This window comes from Rhinoraja longicauda, chromosome 20, assembly GCF_053455715.1.
Source record: "Rhinoraja longicauda isolate Sanriku21f chromosome 20, sRhiLon1.1, whole genome shotgun sequence".
NCBI classification, from domain to species: domain Eukaryota; kingdom Metazoa; phylum Chordata; class Chondrichthyes; order Rajiformes; family Arhynchobatidae; genus Rhinoraja; species Rhinoraja longicauda.
In genome coordinates this window covers 16,292,860-16,315,971 of record NC_135972.1, presented here as the reverse complement: position 1 = coordinate 16,315,971, position 23,112 = coordinate 16,292,860, and the positions used below count along the sequence as shown (strand labels likewise).

Genomic DNA, 23,112 nt, shown 5'->3' with positions numbered 1-23,112 from the left:
AATGTTCTCATACAATCATTGGAGGTGAGAAAGTCATTAAGTTGGTGATATTGGCTGAAGCCACTCAGATTCTGTATCACAATCTTGCTGAAACCACATTTTCTCCCCCCCTGAAGGATTATGGATAAACCTGTTATCTGTTCTTCAGGTGTCTGCTGCAAACAGTTGATTATATCGATGTTTGGAAAGATGCTTGGCAGATAAAAGCCTTCCAGTAATGAATTTTTATGCTCATCAGAGTGAGGAATGTCAGTGGTGGGGAAATGGAACCTTTTGCATTACAGGGTCTCTGAGCTTAGCCTGGACCGGTCTATAAATAAATATAAAGGAAGCGGCAATGGTGGCGGAAATCCACTGCGCAGGCATTCCACGGGGGACGGAATGCAGCGGCAGGTGGGGTTGCAGGATAAGCCTGCGTGAGTGAGGCACAATAGACAATAGACAATAGATGCAGGAGGAGGCCATTCGGCCCTTCGAGCCAGCACCGCCATTCAATGTGATCATGGCTGATCATTCTCGATCAGTACCCCATTCCTACCTTCTCCCCATACCCCCTGACTCCGTTATCCTTAAGAGCTCTATCTAGCTCTCTCTTGAATGCATTCAGAGAATTGGCCTCCACTGCCTTCTGAGGCAGAGAATTCCACAGATTCACAACTCTCTGACTGAAAAAGTTTTTCCTCATCTCAGTTCTAAATGGCCTACCCCTTATTTTTAAACTGTGGCCCCTTCTTCTGGACTCCCCCACCATTGGGAGGCACAGTCTGTGCCAGCATCCTGCTCAGCATTCGGACCAGTGCCGGTGCCTCCACCTTTCTGGCAAGTTTAAGCAGATCTTGCATTATCTTGTAATAGTGGCGCAGCGGTAGATTTGCTGCCTTACAGCGCCAGAGACCGGGTTCGATCCTGACTGCGGGCGGCGTCCGTATGGAGTTTGTACATTCTCCCCGTGACCGCGTTGGTTTTCCCTGGGTGCTCCGGTTTTCCCCCACACTCAAAGACGTGCAAGTTTGTAGGTTAATTGGCTCCGATAAAGATTATAAATTGTGTGTAGGGCGGTGTGGTGCACGGGAATCGCTGGTCGGCGCGGACTCGGTGGGCTGAAGGGTCAGTATCTCTCTAGACTAAATCTAAACGCTAATATCACCAAATACTCTAACAAACTTTGCAGATGCTACGTAGCAATTACAAAGTGCTGGAGTAACTCAATGGCTCAGGCAGCATCTCTGGAGAACATCGTTAGTGGACATTTCGGATCAGGACTCTTCATCATATTGAGAAATGTCCTGGTCCAAAACTTCCACTATCCATGTTCTCCAGGATTGCTGCCTTCAGATCGAAGAAGGGTCCTGACCCAAAACATTGCTTATCCATGTTCTCCAGAGATGCTGCCTGACCCACTGAGTTATTCCAGTGCCTTTTATTGTAAACCAGCATCTGCAGTTCCATGTGTTTACACTGTAGAAAGTATCCTGACCGGTTGCCTCGTGGACTGGTCTGGCAATGCCAAGGCACAGGATCATCAGAGGCTGCAGAAAGTGTTGGACTCGGCCTGGACCATCACAGGCAGAGTCCTCCACGGCCTCAAAAGCATCTACATGAGGCGTTGCCTGGATTAATCATGAAGAATCCTCACCACCCAGGCCATGCCCCCTTTTCGTCATTACCTTCGGGCAGGGGATACGGTAGCCTGAGATCACAAGCTACCAGACTCAGAAATAGCTGCTTTCCTTCAGTAACCAGGCTCCTGACACAACCCGCACACCTCCAACCCAACTTCAGCACCAGACCATCTTGCGTGACCATGGACTTGTTTTCTAATTATGTTTTGCACTATTGTCCTTTATTCCGCAGTCTTCTTTTTACTGTCTTGCAAAAGTTTGTGAGTAGTTCACGTATATTTTATGTTTTTGTGTGTTGTCTATGTGTCTGTGCTGCTGCATTGAACAAGTACCTCACCTGTGCATACGACAATAACCTTGACTCAACTGGTTGCGATTTGCTCCCCTCAGTTTTGCTGCAGCTTCAGCGGCCATCCTAGAACGGCTGTTTGAACCGTCCATTGCATGTATAAGGGGCACAAAGCCCCTTTCCAGCTAGGGGTTCATGGGTAGTCACCAATCCTACGTGTTGATGTACAAACCCCCAGTGATAAATGGACACTGGATGTGGCACCCTGAACATTGTGAACCAGCATCACACCAATCAAGTGGCAACCACAGGATCTATTTCTTTCCAACGTGTCATTACTCCACAGCAGCATAAAACCTGTGAATTGCTTGCTACTTTTGCCAAATGTCAGGTCTTCATGTTTCACCAAAACCTAGTGCACTTTTCAATTCAGTTCAACCCATCCTCGACCTACGTGCTCCCACAGCACTTAAGGAGTGTTGGGTGGGGACTTGGATCGCCAAGGCATAGTGGGCTATGGACCTGGTGCTGGTAAATGAGATAGGTCCTCGATGGACGATGGGCCAAAGGGCCTGATTCCGTGCCAGCGACTCCATATCCAGACCATTACACCTTCTAACAAGTGCATCTTGATGGCGGTGAGGAGCAGGATTGAACCCTTTCTCTCGTAGCCAGCGACTCGTGCTGACACCAGGGTGAAGCCTGGGGAGAGTGCTCCTCGATTAGCAGCCCCTCTGAAGTGATAGCCTGGCTGCCCTCACTGAGTACTGTGAAGATCCCCCGGCAATATACTGAAATGAGCAGAGGAGTTGTCCTGGTTGCTGTTTTCCCGTCCCTCTCTCTCGTTTTATTTTTCACCTGCTTTGTCTTCGTTGCTGTGAACCTGCTGATTTACTCATGTGACTAACTGAGCCTTCAAACCTCCCTGCAGCCAGCATTCCCAAAACCTTAGCACGCCCCCCCCCCCCCCCTTCTCTGGCTTTTATTATCCAGGATCCAAAGGATTATCTTTCTCCAGCCCGTACTGACAAGATTGTCAGTCCATCAATCTCCCATCCCTTTTGGATTAATCCCCGTATCTCATTAACACACTTGAATCCTAATCGAACTCATCCCTCAGTTTATCGGGGCCTTTTTTCCCCCTTCCCAAACAGATTATTCCCGTTTAATTAAGTTGATTGATTGGATATGTCAGAAAGCCCTGAAAATAATTGTTAACATACATGGGTTCTGAAACATCACCAAAGGACCTTGAAGGTGGAGCGGCAATGACTGAATGTAAATGTTTGCATAATTCCAGACGTCAATCCTTCGCTTCATTGTTCATTGCTTTATTTGAAATTCATCAGGTCAGGTTGAAGGGATGATGGAGTGTTCTTCTACAAACAGAATGGGTTGCCCAGTCCCACTCAGACGGCATCCAATTGCAAATGTTGCGCCTCATTTAACCTCTGCAGTTTTGCAGCTTCTGCAAAAGGTTAAATGACAAAATTACAACCGGGACCTGATCTCACTTTCTGTGGCTTGGCCCATGCACTGCCCTTTATCCCACTGAAGAACCGAAAATAACGAGGTGGGGTGCTGGAATACCCAACAGGTCGGGCAGCATCTGCGGAGTAGGCGACCTTTGATCAGAATCGGGAAAGGCAAGAAAACTAGTGTGTTTTAAGTTTAGTTTCGTTTTAGTTTAGAGATACAGCGCGGAAACAGGCCCTTCGGCCCACAGAGTCCGTACCGACCAGCGATCCACACGCATTAACACTACCCTACACACACTAGAGACAGTTTTACATTTACATTTATACCAAGCCAATTAACCTACAAACCTATACGTCCTTGGAGTGTGGGAGAAAACCGGAGATCTCGGGGGAAAACCCCACTCGGGTTACAGGGGGGACGTTCAAACTCCGTACAGACAGCACATGAGGTCAGGATCGAGCCCAGTTCTCTGGCGCTGTAAGGCAGTAGTAGCTCTACCGCTGCGCCACCGTGCTGCCCAGCTGTGGGTTTGTGGAAAAGGGAGAGAAGTGGATAAAAGAGAGGGGATGTACGTGAGAGGGTGGAGAATGGATGGAGAATGGATGTCAGTGGTGAAGGATTAACGCAGGTCCTCCTCGTGTTATGAAAGCCTGACTTATGGACAGCCGAACACATGAGCGTGACCGGCGGGGTGGATGAGCCGGCTCCTGCGGGGCTGCAGGCATTTCCCGCTGCTTGGGAACTGGGTTCACGGCAATATCATTGCACCTTGCAGAGCAATGCAACAGCCGTGTGGCATAGCGGTTGGTGCTACTGCCTCACAAAGCCAGAGGCTCGGGTTTCAACCTGACCTCGGGTGCTGCCTGTATGCAGTTTGCACATTCTTCTTGTGATGGCATGGGTTTCCTCTGGGTGCTCCAGGCTTTTCCCATGTCCCAGAGAAATGCAAGGTGGCAGGTTATTTGGCCACTGTAAAATGTCCCTAGTGTACATGTGGGTGATGTCAATGGAGATCACGTGGAATATTGGATCAGTGTGAATGTTTGGTCAGGATATTTGATAGTAGGCGCAGATATGATGGGCCGAAGAACCTATTTCCAGAGTGTAACACTCAGACTGAGGAACCATCTCGCTCAACAGAGCATTTGATAGATGCTACCTGTTCTGTCTCTAGAAACCCCAATCTAATTCTCAATGCAATTTTCAGGGCACCTTTTTCTCATTGCACTAACTGACACAATATTAATGGTGCAGCTCGTAATTGATACTACGGATCCATTGCTCTGCAGAGTAAAAGGAAAACTAAACGGGCTTTTTCATTTCATGTTCCTGTCAATTCAGTCGCCATTCGCTGCTCAAGTTAAGGGCTGAGCTTGAGACTTGAGCAACCATTGGTGTTTGGGAGCGATGCTCCTGGTGGTCGATAAAAGGAACCAGCCGAGCACTCTCTTGTGAGCGGCCGCATTGGGAGAGGCTGTGTGTTGAGGTGGTGCGGTGTTTGAGGATAAGTGCTGGGGGTCTGAGGCTTTGAAGAGGGCGATGGTCACATATGGTAAGGAATATGTTTCCGTTTGCAACACTTGCAGTACTTGGTCTCAGTGCAGTCTGAATAGCAGTTTAGACTCTAGTAAGCTCCTCCTGCAGGATATGGGAAGTCCAGTGTCCAGTGTCCCTGGGATCTACACCTCTGGGAAGTGCATCCAGATGCAGCTCCTGGCTCCCTGCCCGGGGGACCTGGAGGTCATAAGGAATAGGAGTAGAATCAGGCCATTCGGCCCATCAAGTCTACTCCGCCATTCAATCATGGCTTGTCTATCTCTCTCTCCTAACCCCATTCTCCTGCCTTCTCCCCACAACCTCTGTCACCTGTAGCTGCGGCTAGACACCCTCAGGATCGGCCGGGAGAATGAGAGCATCAATGATAGGAGTTGTGGTGAGGTGGTCACACCTGAGGTACAGGCAGACAGTAGATGGGAGACTACAAGGAAAGCGAGTAGGCAGAGAATGCGGCCATTCCCCTCAGAAGATCAGTGGACCCCTATGGCCTTTGGTTACTGTTGGGGAGGGGACGACTGTTCAGAGGAGAGCAGCAACAGCAGTCAGGTCCTCGGCACCAGGCTAGGCTCTGAGTCACAACGGGGAAGGGTGAAGTCAGACATGCCTATAGTGATAGAAGACCCTTCGGTTACGGGGACAGACAGGAGACTCTATGGCAGCGAATGGGACTCCAGGATGGTATGTAAGGCTGGTTTACACCAAAGATAGATACAAAATGCTGGAGTTACTCAGCAGCTCAGGCAGCATCTATGACGTAAGGGAATAGGTGACGTTGCCTGTCGGCACCCTGCATCAGACCACAAGGATCTCCAGGATGGTGTGTTGCCTCCCTGGTTCCCGGGTCCAGGATGTCTCGGAGCAGCTGCAGAACAATCTCAAGGGGGAGAGTGAGCAGCCAGAAGTCATCGGAAAAGTGACTAGGTCCTGCCATATTCCCGTACTGCAGGGAGTTAGGCAAAAGATTAGAATGCCGGGTCTCAATGAAAGTGATCTCCAAATTACTCCCGGTACCATGTGCCCGTGAAGGTAGGAATAGGAAGAAAGGACGGTTGAACGTGTGGTTAAGGAGTTGGTGCAGGTGGCAAGGATTCAGACTTTTGAACCATTGAGACCTCCTCTGGGGCAGAGATGATCTGTACAAGAGGGACAGGTTGCACCTGAACTGGAGGGGGAACAACATCCTGTCAGGCAGATTTTCTGGTGCTACTCAGGTGGGTTTATATTGGATTGTAAGGGGACAGGGTCCAGTGCAACAGTGATGCAGGCGTGAGATTGCAAATCACTTCAGAAGTCAATGACGGCAAACTCAATAGAAGTGTTAGGCAGAGCAGGGCAGGGAGCAAGGAAAGCTGCTAGAGGCCTGGCAGATAAGGCAGGCAAACATTGGGTGCAGATAGGTATGTGCGATGTATTGCCACTATGGAAACCTGGCTAAGAGAGGGACAGGGACTGGCAGCATAATGTTCCAGGGTACAGGTGCTACAGGAGAGATAGAGGTCGGGGTAAAAGAGGAGGGGTATTTGCTTTACTGATTGAGGAGAATGTCACAGCAGTGGTCCGAGATGACATTAGTGAAGGATTGTCCAGTGAGTCTAAATGGGTGGAGCTAAGAAATAAAAAGGGATGATTACCTTGATGTGATCAAAACTCAACATGATACTCGAAATGCAGCCTCGCGATTGTCTTGTACAACTGTAAGATAACGTCCAACTTCTATACGCAATATAATCAAATCATGAAAGGAATCGTAAGGGTGAATGCACAGAGTATCTTTCTCAGGAGCAGGGAATCAAGTACTAGAGGGCATAGGTTAAAGATGAGCGGGGGAAGATTTAATGGGAACCCTGAGGGGCAACTTCTACACACAGAGGATGTGGGTATATGAAATGAGCTGCCAGATGAAATAGTGAGCCTGGTACAATAACAACATTTAAAAGACATTTGGGCAGGAACATGGATATGAAGGGTTTAGAAGGATACAGGCCAAACTCAGACATATGAGACTAGCATATATGGGACCCTTGATGAGATTGGCGAAGGGCCTGTTTCCATGTTGCATGACTCTATGACTCAGAAGCAGGTTCATGTCCCCTCAATTATTTTCTTTTCAGTGCTGGTAACTCACTTGGCTCTGGAAGTCTCTTGTGGATCCTTTCCATTTGCCCCAAGGCATGTGTACAGCAACAGTGCCTCTTTGAATGTCATGTCCAAACTGTATTCTAGATTCTGTTGCACCAGTGAGCTGTAGAATACTGGAATGGTTTGACCTGCAGGTAAATATCCTTGTAAAGGCAAACCTAGTTAATAACCACCTTACAATGGCTGCATACTGCCATCGGTGATCAGCATTCACCTTGGATACCTATCTTTGTCTACTTGTACTAGTGGGTCATGAAAGGGCAATTTTGCAAAGAGCGTAAGTCACACTGGTCCCAGTGTTAGAGTCCTGAATCCACCCAAGTTTCTCTGCTGTAGGAATCCAGGACACCCAGTGTAGGCCCACATTAAATGAGAGCGCAGAGCCAGAGTCAGTCCTAACTGAGGAAAGGGTTGCCAACTTCTTCACTCCCAAATAAGGGACAAAGGGTGACGTCACCGCCACGCGCCCCACGTGACCACACCCAGCCAGCGGCCACGTGTTCCCGCTCCACCAATGGCGGCCTCCCGGGCCGGGAGGCTGTTTGCTACGCAACCTCCGTTAGGCGGCACCCGGGCCTACACTGTCCGGGACTGCAACGGGTCCCGGGCTACATGTCCAGGCCTACAGTGTCTGGGCCTACAGTGTCCGGGCCTACAGCACTGTCCGGGCCTAATACGGGACAAGGGCGGTCCTGTACGGGACAAACCAGTTTAGCCTAAAATACGGGATGTCCCGGCTAATACGGGACAGTTGGCAACCTGACATGAACTCACTTCCAGCAGGGTGTCAAACTGAAGGTTAAATTTGCTCCTTGTGTGTTTGCAGATCTGGTCTGTGTCAAGTAGCTGGGGTTGACTTTACACAAAACATTGAAACTGCTGGTCACATCCAAAACACATTCTTCACCATCTGTATCATCCCACCCCTTTATCTTAGTAATATCCACCTGTATTTCTAAACCTAGGCATTTAGCTATTCCAATTCATTTTGAATGCCAAAAAATCTTGTTCCTTTGAATATCCAAATCACTGCTCAGGTATCAGCAGTTCGAAATGCAAACAGTGAAGGATGCACTAAAGATTGAAAGTAAAGCAATGAGAGGCAAATGACTCGAACACACTTCGAATGTGTGGCCCAGGTAATAACAGAGGATTCAGTGGTGTAGTGCCCAAATTACAGGACTGGGAGCCAGGGTTCTGGACATATTCAATCAGAGATACAAGTTTAAATGCCAACATGGTAACACAGGGAATTCAAATTTAAGTGTTCGGTAGAACTGGTAGAGTTGGTAGAACTGCTGCCTCACAGCGCCGTAGACCCAGATTCGGTCCTGACCTCGGGTGCTGGTCTGTGCACAGTTTGCACAGTCTCCCAGTAACCACATGGGTTTCTTTCATGTGCTCCAGTATCCTCCTACATCCCAAAGACGTGCGGGTTTGTAAATTTAGTGGCCTTTGTAAATTGCCCCAGATTTGCAGGGAGTGGGTGCGAAAGTGGGATAATAGAGGAGCAGTGTGAACGGGTGATCGATGGTCTGGCTGGACTCGGTGGGCCGAAGGGCCTGTCTCCATTCTGTATCTCTAAGCTATACTAAACTAAACTAAACTAAACTAAACACACCATTTTCCTGTCCTATCCCCATTCCAAGTCTGTAAGGTACGGGTGTCACCTCTATGGGTGTCTGAGGAAGAAGGTTCACAACTATTGGTGCTAATTGTGCTGAATCTTTGCTCAGAGAAGCCGTTTCCCTGGTGCTGAAAGTTCAATTTCTCTTCCCATTTTTATTCCTTTCAAATAAATTGGAATAAAAATCTATTTAATTGTATTTCATAAAGATATAGAATTTATCTTTCCCTCTCAGAACAATCCATGCTGCGTTTATCTAAAGAAATGTAATTCCCAGCCGATTGATTTTGAAGGCAACAAAAAAATCATTAGAAATGCTTCTTCATTTATGACTTTGTCCCGTACAGCACACATTCATTCCAGTGTCTCCTGTGGTCAATATCCAATCAATTCCAGCAATGATAAAGCAGCTGGATAGTGAGGTTTGATGTGTTTTCAAAGAAAAATTCATCCAGTGTTTTGTGTAATCGTAGCAGTGTTTGTATTGTTACCCAGAGACCCCTGTCATCCCCAATCAGTTGCTCCCACGTTGCGAGGGGAGGGATAAGATTCAAATAGCGAGAAGGGAATGAGAGAAAGGGGAAAGGGGGAACGAGGGTAAGGAAGAGAAGGAGAGAGAAAAGATCAAAGAGGGAGGAAAAAAAGTAGCATAGAGAAAAGAGAAAGGGGAGGCAAAGGTGGAGGGAACAACTGGGTACTCCGGGAGCACAGTTTTCGATTCTGACCTCCATATCGATGAAAGATTGATGGTCGCTGCATAAATGTATTGAATTATTTCTTGGGGTGAGGGGATTTCCTCCCATTATTATGGTAGCCGAGCCTAACCTATCGTCAGAATGGAGGGAGATCTTATTGATCTTACTGCGAGGGATTGGCAGGATGGGTTTAGAGAGTCTGAAGCCAGAGGCCGAGGACTCAGTGCAGTTAAAATGAGATGAGAACTTTGTTTACTCAGAGGATTGTGAATCTTTGGAATTCTGCCCCTTAGGATGCTTAGTGGAAATTCTCAAGGCCAGGAGTAATAACCTTTTGGAAATTTGGAAACCAGGGCTATGAGAAGAGGACGAAGAGTGGACTTGGGTGGAGGATCAATGCTATCTTCTATCTTGGCAGAACAGACATGGAGGGGAAGGCTATATGGCATAATGATGCTCATCTTTCTTTATCGAGTGGGAGGGTGAAGGAGGAAATAGAAAGGGAGTGGAGATGAGGAGAGCAGGTGAAGGGAAGAGGAGAAAGAAAGAACAGAAAAGGATAAAGGGAAGAAGAGAAAGTGGGAGAAAGAGAGGAGGAGAGGAATAAAACATAAGGATATTAAAGGGGAGGGGGTGGAGGAGAGGAGCAGGGAGAAGTTTCAAGACTGGGACAGGTATGAGGAGGAGATGAGTGAGTATGAGGATGTGGTAGGAAGGATAGAAGGAAAGGGAGGGTGAGGAGAAAAGGGGTCAGGTAAAGGTAGTGAAAGAGGATGGGGAGAGAAGGAGGGAGGTGAAAATGAACTGGAAGAGGGAGAGAGGGAATAAAAGTGTAAGTTATGCTTCCAATGTCAGCTGTTAGCTGACAAAACCAGCTCACTGATCAGCTATCAAGCTGATTAAAATGAGATTGAGACTGGCTTGCAGTGCAAATACAGAGTCAAATCCAGACCATTCATGATACAAAACAAACATTTCAACAAAGTGGGAAGAGGTTGTTGAACTGTGTCTCTGATTTCCTCTGTGGTCCCTCTATCTTGTGCGTAACATGTGATTAAAGCTAACATGTCAAACATCAAACAAGTCCCAGGAGTGTGTTTTGGTTTGGAGTCTGAAAGCATCATCAGAGGTGAAAGTGGAAAGCTGCTTCTGTTTGATAATCCTGCCTTTCCCCCTCTCTCTTCAGAATACATTCAGCTGTAGGCTTTGCGAACGTTTGCATGTGTGTCTATGGAGTCGGGTCTACCCAGTACCCACAGCAGTGTTGAAAGGCTTCTATTAAATGCATAGTTTTGCCTTTCAACAAGAGGCCCGGTAGTTTGGCATTTGTCCTTCTGCTGTTTTTCCTTGTATGAAGAACTCAGAAAGCAACAAAGTGAGAGATTGAAATCTTCAGTTTGGAAAACCAGGAGCTGACACCCTGAACTCAGGAGCCCAATTTGGGGTACACCCGAATTCCACCCACCGCAACTGGAGAAACACCATTTCAGTTTTCCAGTTAGGACGGCCGGTTGGTGACTGGGATGGTGAAGCCTCTAGGAATATGTTGATACCTAGGAGATGTTGAGTCAAGAGTGAAGGGTGAAGGGTGTTACATTGCCATACGTCCCGAAACGCAACAATGAAATTCTTACTTGTAGCAGCACAACTGATATATAAACATAGTATTCCGTAAACATCATAATGAACAACAAAAAAAGTTCATTATATAATATATATATATTTAAAAAATAATAATAATAGTGCAAAGGCAAAGAATATGCTCCCGAGTCTATGCAGTTGGGATCCACCTCATCGCTGGCCTGAAGGAAGTTGTTGATCCCTTTGGGTGACATTGCTGGGTGTATTTTTCCTGCTGCTAAACACACCATCGGGTACGTGAGATGAAGGGAGGCTCTGTTGTCGAGTTCCACGTTGGTGTCTCTGCCTTCATACCAACATTATACATTGATAATCAGCCCGCTCCATGTGCACGTTGCAGACATGCCCTCATCAGTATCGCATGCGACATGCTTTGCTCCTCAAATGTCCAGGCACCCTGGATGCCATGTCCGAGGTCTCTGCAAAATGCAGCTTGAAGCCAGAAAACCCCAGCAGAACAGGCGGCGGCTCTCACGGTACTGAAATGTTAATTCCGTCCCTCCCGCCACAGATGCTGTCTGACCACTGGGTCTTCCCAGCAGGTCCTCTTTTTATCTGAACAGCGTTATTCCCAGTTGATATCAGCTGCTCAGCGGGAAGTGGGGGACCATTGATGCGCCATGAATATTTGGGGGAATTTATCACACAGCCGATAGCTACGCAGTGCAATATTTAACAACAATATAAAATCCGCTGGTGATATTCAGCTAATTGATCAGACATCATTTTCATGATGAATAATATTGAGTAGATAATGCATTGTAATTCCAAAGCCTGCATAGATAATGGGTGAATTATTGGCATTGATTTCCAATTTTCCAGCTAGCTGTCCAAATGTTATACGGGTAGCACTTGATGGATGTTTGAGGATTTGTCTTCTTTTGATCCTAATCCTTAGCTTCATCAAATCTTCTCCTTGAATCATAGGATGCCTGTGTTCATTTTGTATCTTTCAATGTACGGCACATTCCAACACAATGGATGCAGTTTAGCTCTGTATCTAATTTGGCGCTGTCCCAGCCTAGGGACAATGTAGAGGGAGCTTTAATTTACTGTGTATTTCCTTGTGGAGTACCTGACCTGGGTGTGAGTGATGGGATAAGATGGAAGGAGCATTGATCTACTGCATATGTAGAAGGTCTAACTCTATGCTACATTGTTACTGAATGTGTTCAATGCACCCAACCAATATTATGGGCATGTATAAGATTATGTTCCTCTGAGAATAAAATCAGGTATCCATCCCAAACATGCCCCATTTCTGCTGACCAGTTAGATTATCATTCATAAATGCACAGAAATATCAAACATCTTTAATAGAAGTGGGTGATATGGATCTTGTCAAGGGCAGTGGCGCGGCTGGAGGTGAGGGTTTGTGGTGGTGGAGGGAATGGTAGGTGCAAGTAAGGAAAGGCCTGCAGTGCTAGTTACCTCCCACTGGGATAATCAGCAAAACATTGACTACTGATGGCGGAGAGTTACCGAAGCCTGGGAATACCGTGTGTAATTCCAGATAGAACCCGAAGAGGTCAGTGCAGAGGCGAACATGGGGGTTACTCCTCCATGCTCTGTTAGGGTTTCCAAGTCCATGAGACTAGCTTCTGATTCACTGAAAGTTCAGATTAGTTTAACGACAATGATCTGTAGGTAATAATGATCGACACTCTTGTGGGTTTGTGATTTCAATATTCGGTATGTGCACATGTACTATTAACTTTCAGTGTTCTAATCGGTACGTAATAGGTTAACTTGGGATTGCAACGTGTTTTTGATCTTACTCTTTTCATACAAGTTTGCTAAATCGAGATGCCTCCTTCCTGCTGGATTTTGTAAGGGTAGGACATTGGGCATTGAAGCATGATCTGGGGTGATTGATGAAGGTGAGTGAATCAGACTAAAGGAACTCCTGATGGCATTAGATTATGGTAGGCCCCAGTATATGTCCTATGCAGAGACCTAGGGTAGCACATCCTGCTGAGATGCTGAGAACAGGCTTCCAATTCTTATACACGCACATGTAAATAGAAGGAAGACAGTGGCGAATTTGCCAAGGGCACAGGTTAAGTAGGATATTTTATGCAGTTCTGAGCAGTCAATTATTCGGGCTCCATGAATGTCTGAATGTCAGACAGCAGTGTTTCAGAACGGGAAGTTAAAGTGACAAAAGCACATCCATGAGAGTTTGAGAAACGAGGACAAGATGCACATCTGAGCATTTTTAACAGAAGTGAATGTGAAACCATGTTTTCACATAAAAGACACAAGTACATAAGAAATAGAAGTGGGAGTGTGCCATCCACGCCTGCTCCATCGTTTAATGAGATCTTTCACCTCACTGTCATTTTGCTGCACAAACTCCACATCCTTTCATACCTCATTATTTATAAATGTACACACAACACATTTTGAATGTACTCAGTGAGCGATCCTCCTCAGAATCCTTGTGCAGGGACTTCCAAATATTCACTACCCTCCGGGAGGAGAAGTGTCTCCTCATTTCTGTCCTGCGGCCGACCAGTCATTTAGAGACCGTGGACCCTGATTCTAGACATTCCAGTCAGGGCAAACATGAACTCCTCGCCTGCCACGTCAAGCCCCCATAAGAATCATCTATGTTTCATTCTTCTGAACTTGAGAGAGTAAGGGCGGCACGGTGGCGCAGCAGTAGTGTTGCTGCCTTACAGCACCTGACACCCAGGTTCAATCCTGACTACGGGTGCTGTCTGTGTGGAGATGGTACGTTCACCCCGTGCCCTGCGTAGGTTTTCCCAGGGTGCCCCGGTTTCCTCCCACACTCCAAGGACGTACAGATTTGTAGATTAATTGGCTTTGGTAAAATTGTCAATTGTCCCCAGGAGTGTAGGATAATGTTAGTGTGCAGGGGTCACTGGTGGGTGTGTGGACTCAGTGGTCCGAAGGGCCTGTATCTCCAAACTAAACTAAACTAAACTAAACCAAACCCAGGTAGAATCAAAATGCTGGAGTAACTCAGCGGGTAAGGCAGCATCTCTAGAGAGAGAGAGAGAGAGAGAGAGAAGGAATGCATGACGTTTCAGGTCGAAACCCTTCTTCAGACCTTTTTCGACCAGTAACGTCACCCATTCCTTCTCTCCCGAGATGCTCCCTGACCCGTTGAGTTACTCCAGCATTTTGTGTCTACCAGCATCTGCAGTTTTTCTCCTGAACTAAACCGAGTTTTGCTTAACCTCTCCACCACTAACACACCACACCAAGAATCAAACTGGCCAACCTTTGCTGCACTCTCTCTATGGCATTTATATCTTAGAGAAAGAGACCATACTGTATACATTCTTGAGATATGGTCCCTTTATAACTGCCACACAAAGTCTCCACTATTACAGTAAAGTTGCACCATATCGTTTCCATCCCTGGTCGATTGCTGTATCTGCATGTTAACTGATTTTGAGTACAAGGACACCCAGGTCCCTTTGAACAGTAGCACCATTCAACCTCACTGTTTAAAAAGCTAATCCACACTCCTAGTTTTTTTTTACCAAAGTTAATGAGCTCAGGCAGAAATTCGATTTGTGTTCTAGTCTGATGTTCTGAGCCAGTGGCTAAACGCTGGCTCTCACAAGCTTTGAACTTTTGTTTTGTTTGAACCATTGTTTTTTTTAGGATGTGGGTGACCCTCCCTAACACACTGTGAGAGGCTGGTGGTGAGCCACCTTCTTGAACCATCTCGGTGAAGGTGTTCCCCCCTGTGCTCTTTGGTGGGAACGTCCTGGTGCAAAGCGAGTGGATTGAAAATTTTAACTTTGTCATTGAATAAAAAGAAGCAAAATAAAATAAAATCACTCAGTGAGAGCTTCCTGCTTGTCAGAGAGATGATATTTCTATCGCCCAACCATCACCAAGCCTATATTTTAGGAGTTATGGACTAATTCCAGATGGGTGAAAGCTGGAGGTACCTCAGGCAGCTGCTGCTCAGCAAAGAAAGCATGCAAGTTCATAACCTCTCAAATCCACTGCTGTTCTAAGGGCAAACATAACAAGACCATACAACAAATAACGAAGTCATTAAGTATGTACAGGTACACCATCGTCCTGCACCCTTGGTTCCAGGGCCTTGCCTGTTTATCCAATTTTGCCGCTGCAAAAGAGGTCACTTAATAATAATTCAGCAATACACCACTGACCCACTAATCATACCCCTCCAGAGTCCCTAAAGCACCGACTGCTAGAAACGTCAATAAAGAATTAACAATTAACAAAAAAAACAATTAACTCTTTCAGCATGGAGGTACATGTCCTGAAAGAACGTGCATCACACGCAATCCTCTCGTGTATTGGAGGTACCGGGCCATCATTCGCCAGCAAGTCGGTGGTGTACCTGTAACCTATTTAGTGTCTATATATCAGTATGGACTAGGAAAGGAGTTAGAATTCTTCTGCTCTTCTGTGAATGGTGCATTGCCATATACAGTATGTGAACAGCACATTGGGACACTTCCCACCCAACTGTGGGAGCCACCAGGCTAACACAGCATCCAAAGGACTCCTCCAATACACCACAGGGACTGTTAGCCCAGGTAACCCACTCAGTTTTGAACTCACCTCTGTGCCAAAGGTGAGAGTGCTACCACTTTAGACCTTTTGTTAGACCTTTGGAGATACAAGCCCTTTGGCCCAACGAGTCCACACCGACCACCCCTTCACTCTAGTTCTACATTATGCCACTTTCTCATCCATTCCTTACACACTTGGGGCAATTTACAGAGGCCATTCGCCCCGTACTCTAGCACTATCCTATGCACTACAGACAATGTACAATTTTTATCGGATCCAATTAACGTCTTTGGAGTGTGGGAGGAAACCGGAGCACCTGGAGATAGCCCACGTGGTCACAGGGAAAATGCACAAACTCCGTACAGACAACCCCCGTAGTCAGGATCGAACATGGGTCTCTGGCGCTGTAAGGCAACGACTCTACCCCTGCGCCACTGTTGTGAAGGACAGGGAAAGGTCCTTGCTTCATTAGTGTATCCTTTCCCTCTCTTATTTTCCAACCCCTGTACCAATTATATTTTCTCTTGCCTCAAGCCAATCTGATGCGTGATCAGCAAATTGTTGCAGCACAGAGAAAGCAAAGGAGTCAGCACTATCCTCGGTATTCATAACAGCAATGAATCAGATCTATTAATGCCAGAGGCCAAGTCCCTCCATCTCAATAATTATGCAGAGGGCAACCCAGGCGGAAGGCTGGAGATGTGTACAATTATCAGCTGATCAACCCTCTTCCTGAATCATTCATGTTTGGAAAAATGATACTGCTTAATAATAGTCCAGCTACTCTGGGCTAATTTATAGATGCTTTTTGAAGTCTTTGGTGGCAGCTTGAAACAAAAACTATTTTAATAGGTTCCCATCAAACATTTCACTGCATTCAAATGCCATCCATTTAGCAACCTGTTCTGTCAAGTGCATAATGATGGAAATTTATTTTTAAGTGTGTGATTGAACAAACCTTTCCTCCCCTGTGCATGTACTTTCATGTGAGAGGGTAGCCTGTGTAAACAGCCTCCCCGAAGCAACCCACTTCAAACCACCTTAAACACTCGTACTGTCAATATTGCAGCCACACATGAGTTCATGGGGGCATCACTTATTCCCTTATCTACTCCTTTCAAGCCCTCTCAATGTGAGTGTTGATTCACCTCCCCCTTCTTCAGGGGCATCTGGGCCATTTTCTGCTTTCCGCGCACTAGTGAGGAATGTAATCACATAGAAACCAATGAAGCTCTGAAAGCCTTCACCGGCAGTATTGGACTCATGACATTTATATTCTGTGCACGCTTCCATTAAGAAAAATACACAGAAGTACAATCGTCAATCTTTTCGCTGTCAGGATGAGGCTTCAAAGGGCACTTTGATCCATAAAACACGAGGTACATAGGGCTGTATAAAGGCCTGTGCTCTATAATACAATTGTACAACACTGGTGGGGCAGCTGTAAGACAGAGGCACAGTACTGGTGGACATAGGTCTGTCACTGTACAACACAGGTACTGGTACTGGTGGGGATGTTCCTGTCATTGTATAACACCAGGGAACAGTATTGCTGAGGATGGGTCTGGCAATGTATGGCACAGGGGTGCAAGGCAGATGGGGGCAAGTCTATAACTGTACAATGGGGCACAGTATTGTGGAGACGGGTCTGTACTGTATAATACTAGGGTACAGTACTGGTGGGGAGAATCTACCCCTATATAACACGAGGGTGCACTACTGGTGGAGAGAGTGTGTTCCTGTATATCACTGGGGACAGAACTGGTAAGATCAGTTCTGCCACTGCAAACACTGGGTTTCAGTACTGGTGAGGATTGGTCTACCCCTGTTTAACACTGGGGTACAGCAGGTTTTAGTTTTAGTTTTAGAAATACAGCATGAAAACAGGCCCTTCGGCCCACTGAGTCAGTGCTGACCACCTGTACACTAGTTCTATCTTACACCTTTGGGGCAATTTACAAAAGTCAATTACCCTACAAACCTGCACGTCTTTTTTGGAATGTGGGAGCACCCAGAGAAAACCCACACGGTCACAAGAAGACCGTACAAACCTCACACAGACAGCATCCAGAGTCAGGATCGAACCTGCGTATCTGGCGCTGTAAGGCAGCAACTCTACCATTGGCCCACTGTACCACTGTACTGTGAGGTCAGATGTGTCACTCTATAACACTGGGGTACAGTGCTGTGAGGTAATGTCTGTCACTCTATAATGCTGAGGTAGAGTAGTGGTGGGGATGAGTCTGTCACTGGGATACTGTACCTATGGAGAGGAGTCTGTCCCTGTGTAATACTGGGATATGTTAGTGGTGAGGATGGGTCAGTCTCTAATTCAAAATCAGAAAATGCTCGACATCCTTGGCAGATCAGATAGCATCTGTGGAGGAAGAAACAGAATTCACTTTGCAGGTCGAAGACCCTTAGTCAAAGTGAAAACATGTTTGTTTTAAGTTGCAGAGAGGGATGCATCGGACAAAAGGAATATCTCTGATTGGATGAGGGTAGAGTTGCCGTAGAGGCAGGCTGCAGATGAGGCCGTGGTTGACAGCCTAATGAGGGATGTTGGAAAGAGAGAGGGAAGGAACGTACACAAAGTAACAGGTACACGCTGTGAAACGCTGGACTGTAGGAAATGCCCAGAAGGTCAGACGGTGGGAATGGAGAGAGGACAAACTGAGTCAATGTTCCAGATAAATGACATACAGCAGGCCTGCTCAGTTTTGATGCAAACGGAATAAGCAAGATATCCAAAAGTGTGATGAATTCAAGACTGGAGGGCTGAGGGCTGGGTGCAGGTAAACGGATTACCCAGTTTGTTTTTGGACTCTCTGGTGCAGAGGAGATCATGTTCCTCTGCACAGAGTCTTGCCCAGAGTAGGTGAACCGAGGACCAGAGGACATAGGCTTAAGGTGAAGGGGAAAAGATTTAATAGGAACCTGAGGGGTAACTTTTCCACACAAAGAATGGTGAGTACATAAAACAAGCTGATAGAGGAGGTAGTTGAGGCAGGGACTATCCCAACATTTAAGAAACAGTTCGACAGATACATGGATACCACAGGTTTGAAGGGATATGGACCAAACGCAAGCAGGTGGGACTAGTGTAGCTGGGACATGTGGGCAATTTGGGCCAGTTTCCACACTGTATCACACCATGACTCTATGACTATGTTGTGAACACCGAATGCAAGAGTAGATTGGAAGAAGTGCAAGTGAAGCGTTGCTCTACCTGGATGGACTGTTTGGACGCCTGGATGGTGGGAAGGGAAGAGGTGAAAGGACAAGTGTTGCATCTCCCAATGAATAAGGGCAGGCATCGAAAGATGCGGAATGGTTGGATGGAATGGAAGAGTGGACCAGGGAGATGCGAAGGGGGTGATCCCTTGAGAATGTTTAAAGGAAAGGGGAGGGGAATACATGTAGGGTGATGTAATCTTGTTGGAGGTGGCGGAAACTACACATGATGATCAGTTGAATGCGGAGGATGGTGGGGGTAGAAGGTGAGGACCAGGGGTACTGGGGACAGGTCTGGAGGGAGAACTATGCAGTGGGATGTCCGATGAAACCAGGTCCGCAAACTTGAAATGGGAAGAGAATCATTCATCACAGCTTTGGCCATGTCACTCTTTAAAGTTCACCTGCTTCCACAACATTATGTAGCAGCCTTGTCTATGCATTCATATTTGTAACTCAGTTTTGACGATGTAGTGTTAACTTCGCAGTCTTCACATTGCAGAGATGTTTTCACAGCCATTTGTTCCACCTTGTGCAATTCTTTCAACATAGCGGTAGTCAGACAATAGACAATAGGTGCAGGAGCAGGCCATTCGGCCCTTCGAGCCAGCACCACCATTCAATGTGATCATGACTGATCAGAGGACTTCCTTGGTCACTTTGTTGTCACTCATGGTAAAGGAGGGCAAGCCAAAGCATGGACTTAGTTTGGCCGCACGGGGGTGCAGCGGTAGAGTTGCTGCCTTACTACAGGTGCTGGCTATACGGAGTTTGTATGTTCTTCCTGTAACCGCGTGGGTTTTCCCCGGGTTCGCCAAGTTCCTCCCACATTCCAAAGACGTACAGGTTTGTAGGTTAATTTGGCTTTGGTAAAAATTGCAAATTGCCACTAGTGTGTAGGGTAGTGCTAGTGTACGGGGATCGCTGGTCGGCGCGGACCAGGCTGAAAGGCCTGTTTCCATTCAGTATCTCCAAAACTAAAAAACAACTAAAGACATGGGTCCTTCAGCCCACTGACTCCACACAGATCAACAATCACCATTTACACTAATCCCATTTTATTCCTGTCAGTTTGTTCCCAGATTCCGCCATTCACCTATACAATGGACAATTTACACTGGCCAATTAACCTACTATCCCACATGTCTTTGGGAGGTGGGATACCGGAGCACCCAGAGGAAACCCTTACAGGGAGAACATGCAAACTCCACACATACAGCACCGGAGGTCAGGGTTGAACTCAGGTTACTGATGCTGTGAGGTAGCAGCTCTATCAGCTGCGCCACTATACCAGTCCAACTATCGGCAGTAAGTGCATGCATTTACCTGAAAGAAGCTCACTTCAGTTTATCTGCCGATTAACAGAGCAAGGGGAATATTTACCCTACCATTTTTACATTGCTTTAATTGTTGCCACTGTGATACTTTCTCATTATTCATTGAGCTGACATCTTACGCGGTAGGCTGAAACTTAGTTGGCAAGGGAATGGGGCTCAGAATATATTTTCAGATGGAGAGGTACAAGGGGAAATAGTTGGTGCCCAGTAGGCAGAACAAGCGCACGTCAGGGGAATTCAAAGCGAAGTTGCTTCTCAACTAATGCAAAGAGTCAACGAATGAGGTGGGTGAACTCAAAGCTGTAATCTCCGTGAGGAAGTATATTATTATCACCACTGAGACTTGGTTGGAGGGGCAGGACTGGCAACTCAATACCCTGGGTTATAAAATATTCATGCAAGACTGGAGGGGTGTAAAGCAAGAGGTGACATTGCATTGGTCGGCATTGAGAGAGGGGATATCCGAGAAAACTTAAACAAGGTCAAATGAGTAGAGATGAGGAAGAAACGGGATGTTGTCATTTTGTTGGGGTGTAATTCATTTCTCTACAGTGAACAAGAGGTAGTGGAACTGATTTGTAAGCAGATATCAGAGAGGTAATAAAAATATGGTTATAATATCAGAGGATTTTAATTTCCCAAAAATAACTGGATCCACCTTCGTGAAACAAATGCTCAGAGGGGACAGAATCTTTGAGATGTGTTTAAGAGAACGTATATAGATAAAACAACAAGGGTAGGAACATGGCCCGACATCTTGAGGAATGAGGCAGGTCAAATGGAGGGAGTGTAGGTGGGACAGCATTATGGGAATAGAGTAGACTGCAGGATACCTTTCAGAGGTAGACAAAACGAGAGGACATTGATCTAGGGTACGGGATAAGAGATTTACAGCGGATCTGAGGGGAATCTTCTTTACCCGTAGACTGATGAGAACCTGGAGTGCATTGCCAGAGAGAGTGATTCAAGTGGGAACATTTAGAAACATAGAAAATAGGTGCTGGAGTAGGCCATTGGGCCCTTCGAACCAGCACCGCCATTCAATATGATTACGGCTGATCATCCAGAATCAGTACCCTGTTCTTGCTTTCTCCCCGTATCCCTTGATTCTGTTAGCCCGAAGAGCGATATCTAATTCTCTCTTGAATACATCCAGTGAATTGGCCTCCATTGCCTTCTGTGGCAGAGAAGTTCACAGATTCACAACTCTCTGGCTGAAAATGTTTTTCCACATCTCAGTCCTAAATGGCCTACCCCTTATTCTTAAACTGTGACCCCTGGTTCGGGACTCCTCCAACATGGGGAACTGCATGTAGTCCGATCCCTTAAGAATTTTATATGTTTCTTTAAGATCCCCTCTCATCCTTCTAAATTCCAGTGAACTTAAGCATTTGATTCACCTAGCCTAGGCACGGAAGCTCATGGGCAAGTGCTGGGAGTGGGATTAATATGGATGAGTTCCCACTGGTCAGCATTGATCTAGTGAGCTGAATGACCTGTTCATGTGCTGTATGTTCCTGCGTCCAACCAGTCCAAGGTGGGATACACCAGGTCCGGTCTTGGCCTCCTGGAGCAGCAACAGTCCGTGGAGGAGGGAATTAGGATGAAGCCAGGACTTTAAAGCTGAAAAGGAAGTAGATCCATAGCTGGCAATCGTTGAATGAAAGGTTACTGCCCTTGTCACTGCTAGAAGAACATTCTTTATTTGCCTTGACTATGCATTAGCTTTTTTTAAAATCTCTGTAGTTATCATGTGGGTTTAACTGAACGTTCTTATCTCTTTTCACAGGTACGTTTTGCATCATTTCACTGTGCACCTGCGTCGCTGGAATTAACTTTGAACTATCGCGCTACCCCAGATACCTGTACGGGCTGCCCGATGACATCAGCCACGGGTACGGCTGGTCCATGTTCTGCGCCTGGGGCGGCCTTGGCTTGACGCTCATTGCTGGCTTCTTCTGCACCCTGGCGCCTTCGGTCCAGACCGTCCCCAGGACAAGCTACCCCAAATCCAGGCCGGAGAACGGGACTGTCTGCTAGAGCTCAAAGGAAGTGGCCAAATCAGAGGGGCAACCAGGCTGAGGGTCTTGCTCACTTGGTGCCTGGCTTGATGGACCTTTGATGGCACAAGCTGGAAATTATTCAACAGCAAACCCTGAGCAGTGTATAATTCTTGACTTATATGTTAGTCTTAATTCTTTGAATGAAGAAGAACACAATGTATATGCTGTATCTAAACTGTTCCATTCAACGGAGATGATCAACACTCCCACATCTTGGTTGTGCCGATGAATAGATTTGATTAGTCAAGTTTATCATGGTGGATATGCCCCAACTTACCTGATGTAGTGTACAGAAATCTCCTCCATTAAAACCCAGAACTTTGTGTGTCGGATGTATTTTCACATGATCACTTTCATACCAACACGTATGTGTGTATGTGTGGGTGTATGCGTGCGTGTGTGTATTTTATGATAAGTGTAACTCGTGAAATTGTAATTTTCTTTCTTCCCTGCAGAAATAAACTGTACTGGAAACTGAATTTGAACAGGGGCTGAATTATGCCTTGATAATGTGGTGATGATTTTCATTATTTTTAAAATTAAATTTCAACCCCATCATCAAATGGCTTTGAGATGGTCATTAAATCGTTCGAGCTGGAGGAATAGGCCATTTACCCTGTTGTACCACTCACTGAGATCGGGGCTTACTAGGAAATACCTCTGCCTTGTCCTTCAATGCTGTTGGTCAATAAAAACCCACCAACCTTAGGCTTAAGACTCATAATTCATGGAGCATTGAATAGCCATGCACAGATCAGTTACAAATTACTCCCGTGCTAAAAGTCTTCCTTAAGGCCGTATTTGAAAGTTCTAACACCAGTTTTTCAGCAGCACTTCCCAGTCACTGGTACAGCAGAGAAACAGGCCGCTCGGCCCACAGAGTCCTCACTGACCTATGC

At 46.4% G+C, this 23,112-nt stretch overlaps 1 protein-coding gene across 1 annotated transcript in view; it reads left to right on the top strand.

Moving 5' to 3' along the window:
- The window catches only part of LOC144603587 (transmembrane protein 178B-like), a 243,335-nt gene extending 220,541 nt beyond the window's left edge, over positions 1-22,794 (top strand). The window contains exon 4 of the mRNA XM_078417016.1: positions 21,940-22,794. Coding sequence (XP_078273142.1) covers positions 21,940-22,190 — 251 coding nt within the window. The 3' untranslated portion in view covers positions 22,191-22,794. The remainder of the gene's footprint in view (positions 1-21,939) is intronic.
- Positions 22,795-23,112: the final 318 nt, after the last annotated feature.